The sequence below is a fragment of the Herpailurus yagouaroundi genome, unplaced genomic scaffold (genome assembly GCF_014898765.1).
Source record: "Herpailurus yagouaroundi ecotype Mexico unplaced genomic scaffold, PumYag 159, whole genome shotgun sequence".
NCBI classification, from domain to species: domain Eukaryota; kingdom Metazoa; phylum Chordata; class Mammalia; order Carnivora; family Felidae; genus Herpailurus; species Herpailurus yagouaroundi.
In genome coordinates, this window is record NW_024412400.1 from 6,326,092 (window position 1) to 6,345,604 (window position 19,513).

General features: G+C 41.9%; 1 protein-coding gene across 2 annotated transcripts in view; it reads left to right on the plus strand.

The window, feature by feature from the left end:
* The window catches only part of OXSR1 (oxidative stress responsive kinase 1), a 103,478-nt gene extending 92,763 nt beyond the window's left edge, over window positions 1-10,715 (plus strand). For both annotated transcript variants that reach the window (XM_040479800.1, XM_040479801.1), the window contains 6 exons: window positions 1,752-1,898; window positions 3,540-3,604; window positions 4,724-4,776; window positions 6,357-6,425; window positions 7,291-7,355; window positions 7,989-10,715. In XM_040479800.1, the coding sequence (XP_040335734.1) occupies window positions 1,752-1,898; window positions 3,540-3,604; window positions 4,724-4,776; window positions 6,357-6,425; window positions 7,291-7,355; window positions 7,989-8,063 (474 nt within the window). In that variant the 3' untranslated portion in view covers window positions 8,064-10,715. The remainder of the gene's footprint in view (window positions 1-1,751; window positions 1,899-3,539; window positions 3,605-4,723; window positions 4,777-6,356; window positions 6,426-7,290; window positions 7,356-7,988) is intronic.
* The last annotated feature ends 8,798 nt before the right edge of the window (window positions 10,716-19,513 follow it).

The following is a 19,513-nucleotide window of genomic DNA, read 5'->3' on the forward strand; positions in this document are numbered from 1 at the left end:
CTGCTGTGAATGATTCCAGTGTGAACATGGCTACACAAATATCTGTTCGAGTTCTTACTTTTAATTCTTTGGGGCTTACCCAGAAGGGAATTGCTGGATCATATGATAATTCTTTTTTTAACTTTCTGAGGAATCACCTTACTGTTTTCCATAGTGGCTGCACTATTTTACATTGTCATCTGCAGTGCTCAAAGTTCCAATTTCTCTATATCCTCTCATTGCTTTGTTTTGTATAACCTTTCAGTTAATATAAGTTAGCATATATGTGCATGCAATTTGGAAACTGCCCTTTTAAAATAGTGCTAATACTCCTATTTAATATTTTCAAATCTTTTTTTTTTTTTAAGATTTTTTTAAGTAATCTCTGTACCCAACATGAGGCTCAAACTCAAAATCCCAAGGTCAAGAGCCACACAACTCTGCCGACTGGGCCCGCCAGGTGCCCCATCAATTTCAAACTAATCTTACATTCTCTTTTTCTATCAAAATTCAGAACCACAGAATTACTTTTTTTTTTTTAATTTTTTTTGATGTTTATTTCTTTTTGAGAGAGAAAGAGAAAGACAGAGTGTGAATAGGGGAGGGGCAAGAGAGAAGGAGACACAGAATCTGAGCCCAAACTCATGAACTGCAAGATCATGACCTGAGCCAAAGTTGGTTGCCTTAACCCACTGAACCACCCAGGTGCCCCAGCACCAGAGTTACTTTAATTCCTCTGTATGAAGCTAAATGAATACAAAACCTTACTTCTTTGCCTCTCAATTTTGTTTACATACTGTCAGCCCTTAGACCTCTCTTGTTGACCTTTCAGTTATTTTCTCTTTCAACTGTTAAGTTTTAGCCATTGTACTTTTTTCATCAACTTATAATTTTGAATATGTTTACCTTGATTTTATACTCAACATCAGTCTTTTCCCCCCAAGTTAACCTAACTAAAATTTATGAAATCTTTCAAACATGCAAAATAGATATATAATGTCTATGTTGGCTTTCGGTCTTGAAAGGCATTTCAGATATTTTAATGAATCATTGGTTAATTGTTTTTCGTTACAAGTAATAGAAAGTTCCAAGACATAGAAAAATGTAGCTTCTGTAATTTCCCTTCACTACTTAAATCTGCATCTTAGAGGTGCTATTTGATTGGGCAAAGAGGGTAGAATAGATGTAGTTGAAAGTAAATATGATGTAATGAAATGCTATTCTGAAGAAAAAAATGAACTACTGATATATAGGCTGTAATATGGCTGAACCTCAGAAAACTGTGCTAAGTGAAATAAGCCAGACACAACAGAGAGCATGCACTTCACTTACATGAAAGATCCAGAAAAGGCAAACTCATAGGGACAGAGAGTAATCAGTGGTTGCCTAGGGCTGGGTGTGGGAGCTGGAGGAATTAAATGTCAGTGGGCACAAGAGAACTTTCTGAGTTGACGGGAACGTTCTAAAACTAGATCGTAGTGATGTTTGCACAAGTATAAATTTTCTAGAAATCACTGAATTGTGTACTTACAGTGGGTGAATTTAGTGGGATATGAATTACATCTCACAAAAGTTGTTATAACAAAAAAGCCTGGTAGAAATATTTGACTTCCATTTGAAGTAGATGTATTCAAGAGATGTAGAGATGTGCCAGGACGCCACACAAACACTGCTTTGAAAGTGTCACCCTGGGAGGCCCTGCCTGCCCATCAATACACCTCCCTCCCTTTCCACTCAACTGAAGCAGCACTGTGTGTATGTTCTTGTTACAGCTATTTCCGACAGCTGATCCCGTGGGTACTTTACTCCAAGTTCCAGAACAGATTTCTGCTCATCTACCTCAGCCAGCCGGGCACATGCCTGCACAGCCAACTCAAGTCTGTCCCCCAGCCCCCGCAGAGCCGGCAAAAACAGCCCAGGTAAGCAGGAGTGCACTTGAGCGGTCTGCCTTCTGGGTAGATGAAGAAAGCAGAGATTGACGTGGAACACAACCTTATGTAGTAAGGTTGCTGTGGTGGGAGATTTTGAAACCAGTTAGAGATTCTGTTCTCACAGTTTTAACTATGCAAATAAGCGAGTTTTTCAAGGATCCCACAGGTTTTTAAGCAGCATAATAAGTTAATGACGGATAACATGAACCACATTCCAAACATCAGAAATTTGGGAGGTAGTTTCCGGTCAGCTTTTTATGAGCTCATTATTATTCTGCGGCCGCTGGAGTTCGTCTCACACTGGGATTGTCAGCAATTCTGTTTCCTTTTCTTTCGCTTATGCTTGCATTATCGATACTGTCTCCCGTCCATGATTCTGTTGTTTTCCTCTTTTTTAAGATATTTGTCAACTTTGTGAGGGTTGATTTCATTAAAGTGAAGTGATGTAATCCATAAATGCACGTGGTCAGTCACACACAAAAATCATGAATACTCATACACTGAAAGCAGTCAAGGGAGTGAGGGCCCCACTGTGTGTGAATCCCTCCCTCGCTTCCCTCAGGAAATTCCAAATACCGTGCAGAACACGTGACCTTATGCCCCATGGTTAGAGTAAGCTTTCCAGAGTCTATTCATTTATTAGACATTGGAGACTTCATTTTTTTTTTCCCCTAACATTTTCAATAGAAAGAGGTAAAAATGCAAGTTCTGATTTTTTTTTTCTTTTGTGTCCCCGTGATGGTCTGCCTTTAGAGACCACTGCTGTGAGAGCTTCCGGTTAGTCATGGTGCTGACTTTATGTAACCTTTCCATCGAACCCAAGCTTTCTTTTCATTTCTTTCCATCATATTGGAAAAGATACAGTTATCTTATGAAAACTGATGGAAAGATTGGATTTACTTTATAAACGACTTAAATAGAATGTGTCTTCTCTAGTAAGCAAGGAATAACTTAACAGTTTTCAGAGAGGATTCGTTTAGGCATCAGAAGATCTGGAACCTCCAGGCCAGGTGGATTCCTGAGGCACAGCCAGTTTAGATCCTACCTTGTACATTGCTATGTGATACACTGGCAGATTTTTTAAAGTTTGTTTATTTATTTTGAGAGAGCATGCATGAGTAGAGGAGGGGCAGGGAGGGAGAGAGAGAATCCCAAGCAGGCTCCATACTGTCATTGCAGAGCCCCATGCGGGGCCTGGACCCGTGACTGTGAGATCACGTCCCGAGCCTAAACCAAGAGTCAGACGCTTAACTGACTGGTGCCACCCAGGTGCCCCTACACTGGCAGAATTTTTAAAGGGAAAAACCCAGCCTTCGTGTTTTTCACCCTTGTAGAAGGAAACAAGGATCTGAAAAATGCAAACTATAAATGGCTATGTATGGAATTTCACGTGGGGTTGAGAATTATCTTTCTAACTGTGCTTGACTCGTGCTGGCACTTAGTTCTTTTCGTTGCCTTGGAGTGCATGTCCTCCCAGAGCAGGGAACATGTCCCAGGGACTGGTCTGGCCTCCCCTGGAGATGAAGGAAGTTGCCGCCACATGGACATTTCCTCTGCTGATGACCGTGAGTGAGTAACCTCCATGCTTGGTAGACCAGACACTGACTTTATACTTTCAACGATTTTTAGGCTCCGCCTTCAGGAGCAGGCTCACAAGAAGCCAAGATCCCAGTCAGCCTAGTACTCAGATTAAGGCAAGTAAACAGCTTCTGTTTGTTTCCTCAATACTCTAAAGATGCTTTTCTTCCTCTTTGCAAGTAACTTTTTTCTGGCAGTTTGTGCCTGAGAGTAGATGGGGTCGTGTGTGCCCTCCGGCATGTGTGTTGCAGGGGTGCGGTTTCCCTCAGATGTGGTAGCAACAGTGTGAAGACCTGAGCGTTATTAACAGGTCCTGCGACTGACGTACACACTCTCTTAACCGTTTCTCACAAGGATGACAAATTTGGGCATTAGAAAAAAAAAAATTTTTTTTAATGTTTGCTTGTTTTTGAGAGAGAGAGAAACAGAGTGTGAGTGAGGGAGGGGCAGAGAGAGAGGGAGACAGAATCCGAAGCAGGCTCCAGGCTCCGAACTGTCGGCACAGAGCCCGACGCGGGGCTCGAACTCATGAACGGCAAGATCATGACCTGAGCCGAAGTTGGACGCTTAAGCGACGGAGCCACCAAGGCGCCCCATCTTCTGCTCATTTTTTAATTGGATCATTTGGGGGTTTTGGTGTTAAGTTGTGTAAGTTCTTTATATAATTTTAGATACTAACCCTTCCGTCCTGTATCATTTATCATTTTAATTATACCTTCCGGGGCTCTTACATTTTCCTCTTAGTTTTATATGATCATCTTAGTGGGAATAAACACGGGAGTACACATGTCAGATTCACCTCAAAAGCATGAGGGCTTTTTTGGTTTGGTTTGGTTTACTTCGTGCTTGGGATTTTCCCCTCCATTTATTTATTTCCAGTATAATTAACATACATTGCCATGTTAGTTTCAGGTGTATACTGTAGTGATTGAGCAATTGCATACATTACTCGGTGCTCTTCACAATAAGTGTGCCCTTAATCCCCTTCTACTCTTAGCATGAGGTTTTTATATTCCGCAGTGGAGAATATAAGTTAAAAGGGTTGTAAGACTGTTAGATGCTCACTCTTCAGTTGTTTGGTCTGAGCCCTACACTGTGAGCATGTTGGAACAAATCATATGATCTGTGGGAATAGAAAGAACGTTCTTTCTTGAGGCACAGCTTTCCTAGTACATGTTGGCAGCATCTGTATGCATGAATTCAGTTGACTTTACACATTCTGTTTTCTTCCATAGGAATTCAAAAAAAGAACTAAATGATATTCGATTCGAGTTTACTCCTGGGAGAGGTGAGACATCAAAAACATTGAAAACAAAATAACTTCTGATTTATTATTTAATGAAATATATCATGAAGTTTTTGTCCTTTGGATATATTTTGCTTTTAAAAGATGATGAAAACGTTCTTGGTTTAAAGGTTTGGGGTAGCATATGAGTACAATTCAAATACAATTTATTTGCTCCTAACCTCATTTATAAAACCTACCGTAATACAAACAGTAACGAGTGTAGCTCTAATCTGCGGCCTACTAGAGTAGGCCAGGCATTGTGCTAAACATTATATCTCATTAAATTCTCAGAGCAGCCCCCTAAGGAAGGATTATGGTCCCCATTGCATAGATGATGAAGTTAGAGAGTGGGGAGGTTACTTGTTGCTATTCACACCGCTGGAAAGAGGAGCAGCCAGAATTCATATCCACACTTGTCAGGGTGCAGATTTCTTACTCTTGTCACTGAACATGGTTGTCCTTCTCCATGACAGTGAAGAAGAAACAAGGCTTCCAGGCTCCTCTCTCCCCAGGCTGAAGCTGAGCCCTGACATGCATAGTTTCTGGCCTTGAACTTCTCCCTGGGATGAGGCTTGTTTCTTTCTTGCCTTTGTTACTCAGGGTTCAGACTGGGGAGGTGGCCTGACTCCAGCACGTTTGTCCTTTGTGCCGTGCTTGTTCTCCCTGCTGTCTTGGTATCATCAGTAACTAAGTACGAAAGAGAACAGATACAGATGTGCAGAGGTGTATCTGTTTCACTGTTTAAAACCAGGAAGAGTCACATACTAAGGAACTAATTCAAATCACTGATAATCACTGGGTTCTACTCCTGAAGCCAAGACTACATGACATGGTAACTAACTTGAGAATTAAAAAAAACAAACAAACATAACACTGGTCATCAGCTCAAATGTGTGCCCGCCCCCTCCCCCCCCCCACGCCCCGAGGTCCTCCTGTTCCTCTGGGGGGCTCAGTGTTCAGCAGCACTGAGTCACAGTTGGAGATGAGATCAGCTTAGGGACGCTCTGTCCTTGTCTTTTCATTTCTGTTATACCCATCAATCCGATTGTGCTACCTAAAATAACAACTAGATACGAAGAAAAGCCCACCGGAATAAAAAAGAAAGTGACTTCAGCAAAAACCTTGGGGTGTGATCTCCAAAGGGAAGAGATTACAATTGGCTCTTTCAAGGTGTACTTGAAAATAAAGCATTTTGTCGTATTAGCCCTGGAGGTGTTGCACGCTCGCGGTCGGTCGCCTCTCAGAGCTGATGGGGCTCGGGGCCACGGTGACCCTCAGAATAGGAGTTTCCCCTGCGGCATCATTGCCGGGGCTCTTTTGAGCAGAACCTGTAGTCATCTAAATTACACCATTCTGTAGAAGGTTACCTTTACATCGAGCTGATATTGGCCGTCTGGCTGCTATGGATTCGGCCCTCTAGCCAGCCCCAGTGGTGGGAGGAACCTTCGTGTGGGGAGAGGACTCCACCCGCCTCCTTGGTTCTGTGGATCTAGCAGCTAGCCTGGGCCTGGCAGTGCCAGCACCTCCTCTGAGAGGTAGTAGTGACATGACAAAGAGCACCTTCTGCTTTGTCCCCGCAGATACCGCCGAGGGCGTCTCTCAGGAACTTATTTCTGCTGGCCTGGTCGACGGAAGGGATTTAGTAATAGGTAACTACTTTGTGCTCTGCCCTGTGCCCCTGTGTCTCTGTCTGTGTATCTAGGACCTAGAAAACCAGGTCTGTCTCATTGAGCAGGTCGCACGGGTCTTGGGACGGTCCTGGTGTTGCTGAAATAACAGCTATTGGGGACGGTTCCTCACAAAACAGAAAGTCTCCTGTCTATGTTTGTGACTTCCAGTGGCAGTGAGTCGAAGCGCACTTTAGGTCTCTGGGAGATACTAGTAGGACTGACGACATAAGTCACGAGTTAAAGTAAGCTTAGCCATATCTAGTCCATTTCAGAGGGTGAAACTCGACCCTTCTAGAGCTAAGAGGTAAGCGAAAGTCATTAGAGGTTTATTCCTCGAAGATGCAGGAAGTAAGAAAAGGCACAGTCGGCCCATGTGTACATGTTATTGAAGGAAAAGACCATTGTCGACGGCCAAGCAGCAAGTGTTTCTGTAAAGGACCAGATAGTAAGTAGTTTAGGCTTTGTGGCCCATGCACTGTCTTCGTCCTCTTTAAACCATTCCCAGCCCACAGCCAGACTAGAAACAGGCTGCTGGCCAGAGTTGGCCAGCTCCCAGTCTAGAGCTTTCTGGCCCATGAGTAGGCAAATCCTACCTCTTTCACCTGTGTGTTTTGTCCCAGTTAATACAGTATCCTAAAGAAAGTTAATCTGACCACGATTCAAGATTTATTTGTGCTACTCAGGGTTAAGTTTAAAAGATTACTTTTGTTTAGGGAGTGACTTATCTTTCTGCTTCCATCTCGGTTGAACACAGAAGATTCTGAGCTACCGTTTAAGTTTTTAAAGTATGGTGGAAAGTAGAGATTACTTGGCTTCTCATTACTTTCTGTTTGTGTGATTACAGTGGCAGCGAATTTGCAGAAAATTGTGGAAGAACCTCAGTCAAATCGATCTGTCACTTTCAAACTGGTATTCATCCCTTCTTCTTTAAACTATCTTTACACAGCAGCAGCCTCTGCAGAACCAGTTTCTATATTCCCTGAGTGATGAGAATATTAAAATATGGTGGATTGTACTCATTTAGCCTTCCTGAGGCCCTAGGCTTTTTTTTTTTTTTTTAATTTTTTTTTTTTTTTTTTATGTTTGTTTATTTTCTGAGAGAGCGAGAGCTCAAGCGGGGCAGGGGCAGAGAGAGAAGGAGAGAGAGATCCCAAGCAAGCTCTGGGCTGTCGGCGCAGATCCTGATGCGGGGCTCAAACTCATGAAACATGAGCCGAAGCCAGTAGTTTGGATGCTTAACCTGAGCCACCCAGGCGCCCCTGATGTCTCCTTTTGAGTGTCCTCTCTTCCCCTCTCCCACCCAGGAAGCCTCCTACCCCACACCCTTGACTCCTCTCAAGAGAGTATTAGCTAGTCTGACTCCAGCTTGTTACCCAGCCCCCACCTTTTCTGGAAAAGACACTTGATCTGCCTCCCGTTTGTATCCCAGGGACCTGTCCCCCACTGTCTTCCTTCCCACAGTGCCTGTGTTAGTCAGTTTTAATTGCTACGTGCAGTTTTGTTTACAAGTAGCCACAGCTTCTTATTTTGTTTGATTCCTAGGCATCTGGTGTCGAAGGCTCGGATATCCCTGATGATGGGAAACTAATAGGATTTGCCCAGCTCAGCATCAGCTAAACCACAGCCCTGGAAGAGGCGGCCTAAGGAGATTCCACACATGCGTATCTCTGTTGCTTCTGTTGGCCTAAACCCACTACTGCCAAAGAACCCAGCAACAAACCTCCCGGCTAGGAGCTTTAGAGGTCTTTCTTTATGTTCTTCCTGCCGTCATTCCCCCTTTTTCCCACAGGGAGAGAAAAGTCGGATCACCAGTGGCCAGCATCCCTTTAAAGAGTTCCGTTAGTAAACTTACCGCACGTGTCCCCTGTCTTCCCCCATCTGAGAGGGGGACCACGTGCCTCAAGGCCCAGGAGGGAGATCGGTCAGCTCATCTTGCCTTACTCCAATGATGGCGCTGGGTGGAAAGTAGCAGCTACGTTGGGCTTCCTCCTCCTGCCTGTTCCCCCACACCCGGCAGGATGTGGGCATCTTGGGATATCTCTTTACCACTGAAGTAGCAACTAAAAGGCGATCGTTTAGCTGGAGCCCAGAGAATTTAATTTAGTGATTTTTTTTTTTTTTTTTTTAATGTGTTGTGAATTCTAGCAACTTTTGTTAGGAAAAAGCACAGCCTCAGAGGAGGCAGCCTAAACTGTGTTTTTGTTTTGTTCATGTTTCTAAGCGTTTTGCTGAAGCTGCTCTCAGGCACCCCTCTTCATCCCTCCCTCCAGAAAGGGTTGCTAGCCTTAACTTCAGCTGGTGCAAAACATCTGTAGTCGAACTTCAAGCCATCAGATCCTTCAAAGTGGAAGTTTGGACCTATTGTAGTGAAAACACCGAGTAATGGCCTATAAGAGTGAACTTTCCCAGCAGTGGTTTTGAACAGGAAAAAGCAAAAGTCATATCGTTGTGGAAGTATTTATTTTCGAATCTTAAAAAAATTCAGTTGAGGAAAAACTGCTCCTCAGTCCTCCCGTGAAAATTTGCCTGGCCTCCACGTCATGAGGAAATGAAAGGCTGAGCTCTCTACAGCAATAAAGGAGCCTCACCAGGCCAGCGAGGCCTGCCTTCCGCCCCTCTCCTGCACTGACCCTTCGGAGGGGGTCCACACTTCTGTGCGCTGAACCCGACCCGGGACGGAAAGTGAAACCACATGTGCCGTGACTTTTAGGATTTACGAGTAGACAGTGTTCATCTGATTTTCTATAGAAGTAATATAAATTATTCTTTAGGTTTCGAAACGAGCACTCATAATGCAATATGTGAGTAGTCGGTGGGGCCGATTTCCTTTCCTACTGCTTCACAGTCAGCCTTTGTCTAACTGCAAGTAGCCCTAACAATTTTTGTATTCGAAAGGGACACTCGATCTGGCCTTAAAATGACACACAAAGATGGGCTGTGGCCCCATGGAAAGGGGAGAGTTGCCTCTTACAGAATCGCTCAGGCCCTTTCCAGCACTGGTGGTCTGTGAATAACAAGATCGCTTCGCCCAGTTTTCTCTCGGAGAGTCTCTGGAAACCTCCCCCACAACTGAGTCGTCACAGCTTTTGTTTCTCATTCTGAGCTTGTAGTTTCAGTCATGGGTTTTCTTCCCCTGCCCTGGGTACAAAGACACACTGGGAAAGGAGTGGATGTTGGGGAGAAGGAGGGGGGGCGGGTTTGGGATGGCAAGTTGGGAGGAAAGTAAATGAGAGGATCACACACCGAAGTCCAGGGTCCCAGCAGGATTGGTAAGAAGAGGGAGCGTGCTGAGCCTAGTGAAGGAAGAGAAGATTGATCAGCTTGCTGGAAAAATATTTAGCTTTTCTTTCTCTCTCTCTCTCTCTCTCTCTCTCTCTCTCTTTTTTCTTTAGGCGGGTGGGAAGAATGAGGGCCGGAAGGTGGGAATGAGGTGACAGTGTCCTCTTTGGCACAAGACTAGTGGCTTGCCTTAGAGTCCATATTTTGGTTTCAAGCAAGCCATCATCATCTACTTACTGATAAATCCAAGGGGTGGTGGCATCACTCTTTTCTAGCATTTTCTTTGGAGGTGGTCTGGAGCCCAGGCTGGGGGTCAGCGGCATCCCACTCCCCTGTTCAGTTTCTCCAGCCAGCCATTACCTTTGAATGACAGTGGGACATGTTTGAATGACAGCATGCCAATAGCAGTGGGCTGGGGCTTTCTTTTTCTTTTCGGTTCATTTTTTGCCCTGCTGGGAACTAGGAGCCAGACACCAAGCCTTAGGACAGTGTTCTTTCTTCTTCTGCATGATGTATGGTGGTCTCCCTTTGCTGACTTACACAGTGATGCTGAGAAAATACGTGAACAGAAACTTCCCAGGTGGGACAGCACGTGACACATTGAGAGACCTTGCTCCTTTCCAGGAGTGGTGGTTCGGGGTGCACCTCTGTCTTTGAGTCCCCAGGATCCCCTGGTCCCTGGGGGTAGGGACTAATTCAGCACAAGGTAACATGTGCCAATGCTGTTTGTGAAACGTATGGTCTTATTCCAAATGACTAATGGATTTGTTTGGGTTTTTCGCTTAAGTTTTGAACCAAATCCTAGAGCCAGCTGATACTATTTAATAATCTGAGGATAGAATAATGGTGTATCAATAAATGGAGGTTCCTCCTTATGACGTACGCTAGATTATGGAAGATGTAAAATATTTGACCTCCCCCCTCCCTTTTTTTGACTTTGTATTTTGCTGCATGTTTCCTTCATTTTTAATCAATAAAGAGTAAATTGTCTGTGGTGGTGTAAAGATTCTTTAAAAAAATTTTTTTTTAATGTTTATTTTTGAGAGAGAAACAGAGTGCAAGCAGGGGCAGGAGCAGAGAGAGAGAAGGAGACACAGAATCTGAAGCAGGCTCTAGGCTCTTGAGCTGTCAGCACAGAGCCCGACACAAGGCTCAAACTTAACCAACCATAAGATCATGACCCGAGGGGCGCCTGGGTGGCTCAGTCGGTTAAGCATCCGACTTCGGCTCAGGTCATGATCTCACACTCAGCGAGTTCAAGCCCCGTGTCGGGCTCTGTGCTGACAGCTCGGAGCCCGGAGCCTGTTTCGCATTCTGTGTCTCCCTCTCGCCGACCCTCCCCCATTCATACTCTGTCTCTCTCTGTCTCAAAAATAAATAAACATTTTAAAAAATAATAATAATAATAATAATAAAATAAGATCATGACCTGAGCTGAAGCTGGCACTTAACTGAGCCACCGACGTGCCCCAAAGATCATTTTATATTTTTAGTGCTTGTGGGTGGGGAGCAGTGAGGAGTGGGTCCGGGAGTCACTACTTAATTTTTCATGTGAATGGAGAAGAACCAAAATGTACATAAGCAAAAAAATGTGTGAGTTGATCTACAGGTTCCGTAGAACAGCTTAAAACCATCGTGCGAATGGGGAAACTAAGATCCCGAAAGGAGAGAGATCTGGCCAGGGAAATCTCATATGGTGGGGTGTGGGATTTCCTTGTATTTATCTTTTCTGTTTGATCCTGCTCAGGCTTTTGGGTAGGGGAAGGATGCAAGATTTGAGCTCTTGGGAGTCTTTCTGGAAAATTAACAGCAGGGCTGAACTTGTCCCTCTTTGGCTTTGATATCGAAATGGTGGGGTCACACGTGAGATTGTAGGCTCCTCTGTATTCCTCCGCCACCTTGCGGATAAGTAATCTCTAATTGAATTTGCTTTCAAGATAAGCAGGCTGTAAAAGTGGACTCTGACTACTCTGGGGACAGAGGAGGTGTTAGTGACTCAAAAGTGACCGAGATGTATGTGGGGAGAGGAAGGAGGTGGCAGGGCAAGGGTGAATGGAACCTTTCCATTGCCCGTTTTCTAACAAGGTCAGATGTTGTCAAGAGGCCTGATTCCTTAGCTCTTCCTCATTGTAGTAACAATTCTCAGTGCAACAGTTCATGGATTTCTCCTTTGGACCGGCTCATCTACACCACATTTTTTGCCTTTTGTTGTTGTTGTTTTTTTTAAATAGACTTCCTTTTTTAGAGCAGTTTTAGTTTCACAGCAAAACTAAACAGAAAGTACACAGAGTTGCATGTACCCTTTGACCCCACACGTGCACAGCTTTCCCCCACAACCGGCACCACAGTGGTACGCTTGTTACAGTCAATGAAGGTTCATTGGCACTGATACGTCCTTATCACCCCAAGACGATGGTTGACGTTCAGGTTCACTCTTGGCTGTTGTACATTCTATATAGATTTAGAGAAATATATAGTGACACGTATCCATTGTTATATAGAATAGCTTCACTACCCTAAAATCCCCTGTACTCCACCTGTCCTCTCCCTTCCCTCTAGTCCTGGGCAACCACTCATCTTTTTAGTGTCGCCACAGTTTTGCCTTTTCCAGAGTGTCTTGTAGTTAGAATCCTACAGTGTGTATGTAGCCTTTTCAGAATGGCTTCTTTTGCTTAGTAATAGGCATTTCACTGTGTGTGTGTGTGTGTGTGTGTGTGTGTGTGTGTGTGGTTTGATAGCTCGTTTATTTTTAATGCTGAATAATAATATTCTTTGGATGTACCACAGTTTATTAATCCAATTGCCTATGGGTTTCTGTCAAGTTTTGACAATTAGGAATCAAGCTGCGGTAAACATCTGTATGGAGGTTTTGTGTAGGTATGTTTTTAATTCCTTTGGGTAAATACCAGGGAGCCCAATTGTGGATTGTATGGTAAAAGTATAGTTCTGTAAGAAACCACCAGCTGTCTTTCAAAGTGGCTGTACCATTTTGCGATCTCACCAATGAATGAGAGAGTTTCGGTTGCTCTACATCCTTGCCACCATTTGGTGTTGTCAGTGTACAAGTCGAAGGTTCGTGGCAACCCTGCGTTGAGCATGCCTCCCAGTACCATTTTTCCAACAGCATTTGCTCACTTTGTGTCTCTGTGTCAATAAAGTATTTTTTAATTAAGGTATGTACATTGTTGGTGTGCTTGGGTGGCTCAGTTGGTTAAGCGTTGGGCTCTTGATTTCGGCTTGTGGTTCATGAGATTGAGCCCCACATCGGGCTCTGTGCTGACAGCATGGAGCCTGCTTGGAATTCTCTCTCTTCCCCTCCCCCACTCTCTCTCAAAATAAAAAAGCTTAAAAGGTATATATGTTGTTATTGTAGACATAATGCTATCACACACTCAGTAGACTGCCACGTATTGTAAACGTAACTTTTATATGCAGTGGGAAATGAAAAATGTCGTTTGACTTGCTTTATTGCAATGTTTGCCTTATTGCAGTGATCCTGAACCCAACCAGCATTATCTCCAACATATGCCCTATGTCTGGGTTGTTTTGTTTTGTTTTGTTTTGTTTTTTGAGAGAGAAAGAAAGTGCAAGCAGGGGAGGGGCAAAAAGAGAGAGGGAGAGGGAGAGGGAGGGGGGGAGAGAGAGAGAGAGAGAGAGAGAGAGAGAGAGAGAGAGAATGAATCTCAAGCAGTCCCCATGCTCAGCACAGACTATGAGATCTTGACCTGAGCTGAAATCAAGAGATGCTTAACCTACTGAGCCACCCAGGCTCCCCTGTGCCTATATGCCTTTGCAAGTATTTTCTCCAATTTGTGGCTTATTTTCTTATTCTTTCTTCATTCTTTTTCTTTTCTTTTTAATTTAAATTCAAGTTAGTTAACATATAGTGCAGTATGGGTTTGGAGAGTAGAATTTAGTGATTCATCACTTGCATATAACACCCAGCGTTCATCCCAACAAGTGCCCTCCTTAATGCCTGCCACCCATTTAACCCATCTTCCCTTGCACCTCCCCTCCAGCAACCCTTAGTTCTGTGTTTAAGAGTCTCTTATGGTTTGCCTCCCTCTCTGTTTTTATCTTATTTTTCCTTCCATTCCCCTAGGTTCATATGTTTTGTTTCTTAAGGTCCACACATGAGTGAAATCATATGATATTTGTCTTTCTCTGACTGGCTTATTTCACTTAGCATAATATGCTAGTTCCATCCACGTTGTTGCTTTTCTTTTCTTTCTTATTTATATATTTGTCTTATTCTTTTAACTGTCTTTTGCAGTGCAGGAGATTTTAATTCTAAGGTAGTCCAGCTAATCTGTTATTTCATGAGTCATATCTTTGGTGCTATATCTTAAAATCATTACCATACCAAGGTCATCTAGATATTTGCTGACGTTATCTTCTAAAAGTTTTATAGTTTTGAATTTTACATTGAATTCTGTGATCCATTTTGAGTTCATTTTTTTGAGGAGTATAAAGTCTAGAGTTATTATTATTATTATTATTATTTTTTTTTTTTGCCTGTGGGTGTCCAGTTGTTCCAGCACCATTTGTTGAAAAGACTATTTTTCTTCCATTGCCTTCGCTCTTTGTTCAAAGATCAGTTGCTGGGGCTGAACTGGAGCCCAGAACTGGGGCTCGGTGACTCAGTCAGTTAAGCGTCTGAGTCCCCACATCTAACTGCACAGAGCCTGATTGGGATTCTCTCTATTCCTCTCTTCTGTCCCTCCCTTGCGCGCTCTCTCTCTCTCTCTCTCTCTCAAAATAAAAAACATTTAGAAAAAAATTTTAATAAAAAGATCTGTGTTCTGTTCCATTGATATATTTGTCTATTCTTTTGCTGATACTGTACTCTTGATTACTATAGCTTGATAGTAAGTTTTGAAATCAGGTATTGTCAGTCCTTTGATTTTGTTTTTCTCCTTCAATATCATGTTGGCTATTCTTGGTCTTTTGCTTCTCCATATAAGCTCTAGAATCAGTTTCTCAATGTTCACACCAAGTTACTGGGATTTTGATTGGAATTGTTTTGAATCAATAGATCCAGTTGAACTGACATCTTAACTATCCATGAATGTAGAATATCTCTCCATTCATTTAGTTCTATATTGGTTTTCTTCATCAGAATTTTCCAGTTTTCCTCATTTAGATCTTTTATATATTTGTTAGCTTCACACATAACTAGTTTTGGAGGTGCTTATATATATGGTATATTGTATTTTTAATTTCAAAGTCCACCTCTTTATTGTTGGTATATAGGAAAGTGATTAGCTTTTGTGTCTTAACCTTATATCCTTCAAATTAGTTCCAGGAGTATTCTTGTCAATTCTTTTGGGTTGTCTATTAGATACTAGTTGTCTGGTAGAGAATCATGTCATCTGCAAGGAAAGACTGTTTTCTTTCTTTCTTCCCTATCTATATACCTTCATATCCTTTGATGTATTGCATTAGCTTGGATATACAGTACGATGTTGAAAAGCAATGGTGAGAGAGGATGTCCTTGCCTTGGTCCTGATTTTAGTGGAAAAGCTTCTCATTAGTAAGTATGATGTTGGCTATAGGATTTTTGTAGATGTTCTTTTATGTCCTTGTTCACAAGAAATCTTGCTCTCCTGTTTCATTGCAGTATCTTTGGTTTTGGTATTAGGATAATGGCTGGCTCATAGAATGAGTTAGGAAGTATTCCCTTAGCTTCTATCTTCTGGAAGAGATTGTAGAGAATTGGTATAATTTCTTGCATGTTTGGTAGAATTCATCAGTGAACTCATTTGGGCCTGGTGATTTCTGTATTGGGAGATTATTAGTTATTGATTCAGTTTCTTTAGTTGGTACAAACCTATTCAGATCATGTATTCTTATAAGTTTTGGCTTGTGTTCTTCAAGGAAGTGGTTCATTTCATTAAGGTTATCAAATTTATAGGCATAGAGTTATTTATAGTATTCGTTTATTATCCTTTAATGTGCACTGGATCTGTAATGATGTCTCGTTCGTTTCTGATGTTAGTAATTTTTGTCTTCTTTTTTTCTTAGTTCGTCTGACTAGAGGCTTATCAATTTTATTGATCTTTTCAAAGAATCAGCTTTTGGTTTTTTTGATTTTCACTATTATTTTTCTTTATTCTATTTTACCAATTTCTCTGATTTTTTTTTAATATATATTCATTTTGAGAGAGTGAGTGGGGAAGGGGCAGAGAGAGAGACAGAATCTAAAACAGGCTCCATGCTGTCAGCACAAAGCCAGAGGCAGGGCTCGAACCCACAAACCATGAAATCATGAACTGAAGTCAGACACAACCCACTGAGCCATGCAGGCACCCCGATATCTGTAATTTTTACCTTCTGCTTTATTTGAATTTAATTTGCCCTTCTTTTTCTGCTTTCCTAAAGCTTAGAATTATTTATTTTGGATATTTCTCCTTTTCAGTGCTATTAATTTCACTCTAAGGGGCACCTGGTTTGCTCGATTGGTTAAGCGTCAGACTTTGGCTTAGGTCATTATCTCATGGTTTGCGAGTTCGAGCCCCACATCAGGCTCTCTGCTGTCTGCATGGAGCCTGCTTCAGACCCTCTGTCTCTCTGTCTCTTTCTGTCCCTCCCCACTCCCATGCGCATGTACCTTTTCTCTCAAAAATAAACATTAAAAAATTTTTTCACTCTAGGGGTGCCCGGATGACTCAGTCGGTTAAGCATCTGACTTCAGCTCAGGTCATGATCTCACAGCTCATAGGTTCGAGCCCCATGTTGGGATCTGTGCTGACAGCTCAGAACCTGGAGGCTGCTTCAGATTCTGTGTCTCCCTCGCTCTCTGCTCCTCCCATACTCGTGCTTTGTCTCTGTCTCTCAAAAATGAATAAACGTTAAAAAATAATAATAAATGTTCACTCTAAACATTGCCTTTGTGGATCCCATTGATTTTAATAAATTGTATTTTCATTTCATTCAAAATATTTTAAAATTTCTCTTGATTAGTTTTTGGACCCGTGTGTTGTTTAAAAGTATGTTGTTTAATCTCCAAGTATTTTTGAGATTTTTCAGCTATCTTCCTCTTACTGATTTCTAAAGAACTCAGTGTATGACAACGTTGACTCCTCCTCCTCCTCCTCCTCCCTTTTCTCCTCCTCCTGTCCTCCTCCTCTCTTTGTTCTCCTCTCCTCCTCCCTCTTCCTCCCTCCTCCTCCCTTCTTCTTCCTCCTCTTTCCCCTCCTCTTTTTCCTCTTCTTTCTCCTCCTCTCCCTCTTCTTGTCTTTTCTTCTCCTTCTTCATGTTATGGCCCAGAATATGGTGGGTAAATGTTCTGTGTGAGGTTGAGAAGAATGTGTATTATGTTGCTGGATGAAGTTAGTCTATAAATGTCAATTATATCCAGTTGATCCATGGTACTTTCAACAGTGTCCTTACTGAGATTCTGCCTTCAGGATTTTGTTGCTGTTGTTGTTATTTTTATTTTGTTTTGTTTTATTTATTTATTTTGAGAGGGGGTGGGAGGAGAGAATCCCAAGCAGGCTCCGTGCTGTCAGTGCAGAGCTCCACAGAGGGCTCAATCTCACGACCGTGAAATCATGGCCTAAGCTAAAACTAACAGACACTTAACCAACTGAGCCACCCAGGTACCCCTGGATCTGTCCATTTCTGATAGAGGGATGTTGAAGTCTCGAACTATAATCATGGAATAATATATTTCTCTTTGCAATTCTATTAGTTCTTGCCTCATGTATTTTGATCATCTGTTTTTGGTGAATACACATTAAGAATTGTCATCTTGGGGCGCCTGGGTGGCTCAGTTGGTTGAGCATCTGACTTCTGCTCAGGTTATGATCTCACAGTCTGTGAGTTCAAGCCCCACGTCAGGCTCTGTGCTGACAGCTCAGAGCATGGAACCCGCTTCCGATTCTGTGTCTCCCTCTCCCTCCCTCTCCCCTGCTTGCACTCCGTCTCTCTCTCTCAAAAATAAACAAACATTAAAAAAAAATAAAAAACAAAAAGAATTGTCCTCTTGGGCTCAAATAAATAAAATCGGAAATGAAGGAGATGAAATAACAACACCACAAAAATACAAAGGATTATAAGAGAATGTTATAAAAAATTACATGCCAACAAATTCGACAAACTAAAAGAAATGAATTCCTAGAAACATAAAACCTTCCAAAACCGAACCATGAAGAAATAGAAAACTTGTGTAGACTGATGATTACTTGCAATGAAATTGAACCAGTAATCAAAAAACTCCCAACAAACAAAAGTCCAGGACCAGACATCTGGCTTCACGGGTGAATTCCACCATACATTTAAAGAGTTAATATCGGTTCTTCTCAAATTATTCCAAAAAGAAGAGGAAGCAAAGCTTCAAAATTCATTCTATGAGGCCAACATTATCCTGACATCAAAACCAGGTAAAGATACTACAAACAATGAAAACTACCAGCCAATATCTCTGATGAAAGAGATGCAAACATTCTCAACAAAGTGTTAGCAAACTGAATCCGACAATACATTTAAAAAATCATTCACAAGGATCAAGTGGGATTTAATCCAGAGATGCAAGCACGGTTCAATATTTGCAAATCAATCAACGTGATACATCAGATTAACAAGAGAAAGAATAAAAGCCGTATCATCTCAGTAGATGTAGAAAAAGCATTTGATAAACCACAGCATTCATTCATGATAAAATATCTCAACAAGGTGGGCTAGAGGAAACAGTACAACATACTTAAGGCAATAAATGAAAAACCCTACGGCTAGTATCATTCACAATGGTGAAAAACGGAGCTTTTCCTCTGAGATCAGGAACAAGAAAAGGATGTCCACTCTCACTACTTTTATTCAACATACTACTGGAAGTCCTAGCTATAGCAGTCAGATATGAAAAATAGAAGGCATCCAAATTGGTAAAGAAGTAAAACTGTCACTGTGTGCAGTTGACATGATACTACATATAGAAAACTCCATAAAGATTCCACCAAAAAGCTACTAGAAGTGACAAATGAATTCAGTAAAGTCACAGGATACAAATTAATATACAGAAACCTGTTGTATTTCTATATACTAATAATGAAGTAGCAAAAAGAGAAGTTAAAACAATCCCATTTACAATTGCATCCAAAATAATAAAATACCTAGAAATAAATTTAAATAAGGAAGTGAAAGACCTACAACCTGAAAACTATAAAACACTGATGAAAGAAACTGAAGATGACACAAACAAATCAAAAGATACCCCGTGCTCATGGATTGGAAGAAACAATGTTGTTAAAACATCCATAAAGCTCAAGCAATCTACAGATTTAATGTAATCCCTATCAAAATACCAACATTTTTCACAGAACTAGGACAAATAATCCTAAAATTTGTGTGGAACCACAAAAGACCCCTCCCGCCCCCAATAGCCAAAGCACATAGATCTTGAAAAAGAACAAAGCTGGAGGTATTACAATCCCAGATTTCAAGATATACTACAAAGCTGTAGTAATCAAAGCAGTGTAATCCTGGCAGAAAAACAGACACATAGATCAATGGAACAGAATAGAGATCCCAGATATAAACCCACATATATATGGTCAATTAATCCATGACAAAGGAGACAACAATGTACAATGGAGAAGAGACAGTCTCTTTGACAAATAGTGCTGAGAAAACTGGACAGCTACACACAAAAGAATGAAACCAGATCACTGCTTGCACCGTACAGAAAAGTGAACTCAAAATGGATTAGAGACCTAAAGTGAGACCTGAAACCATAAAACTTCTAGAAGAAAACATAGGCAGTAATTTCTTTGACATCAGCCATGGAAACA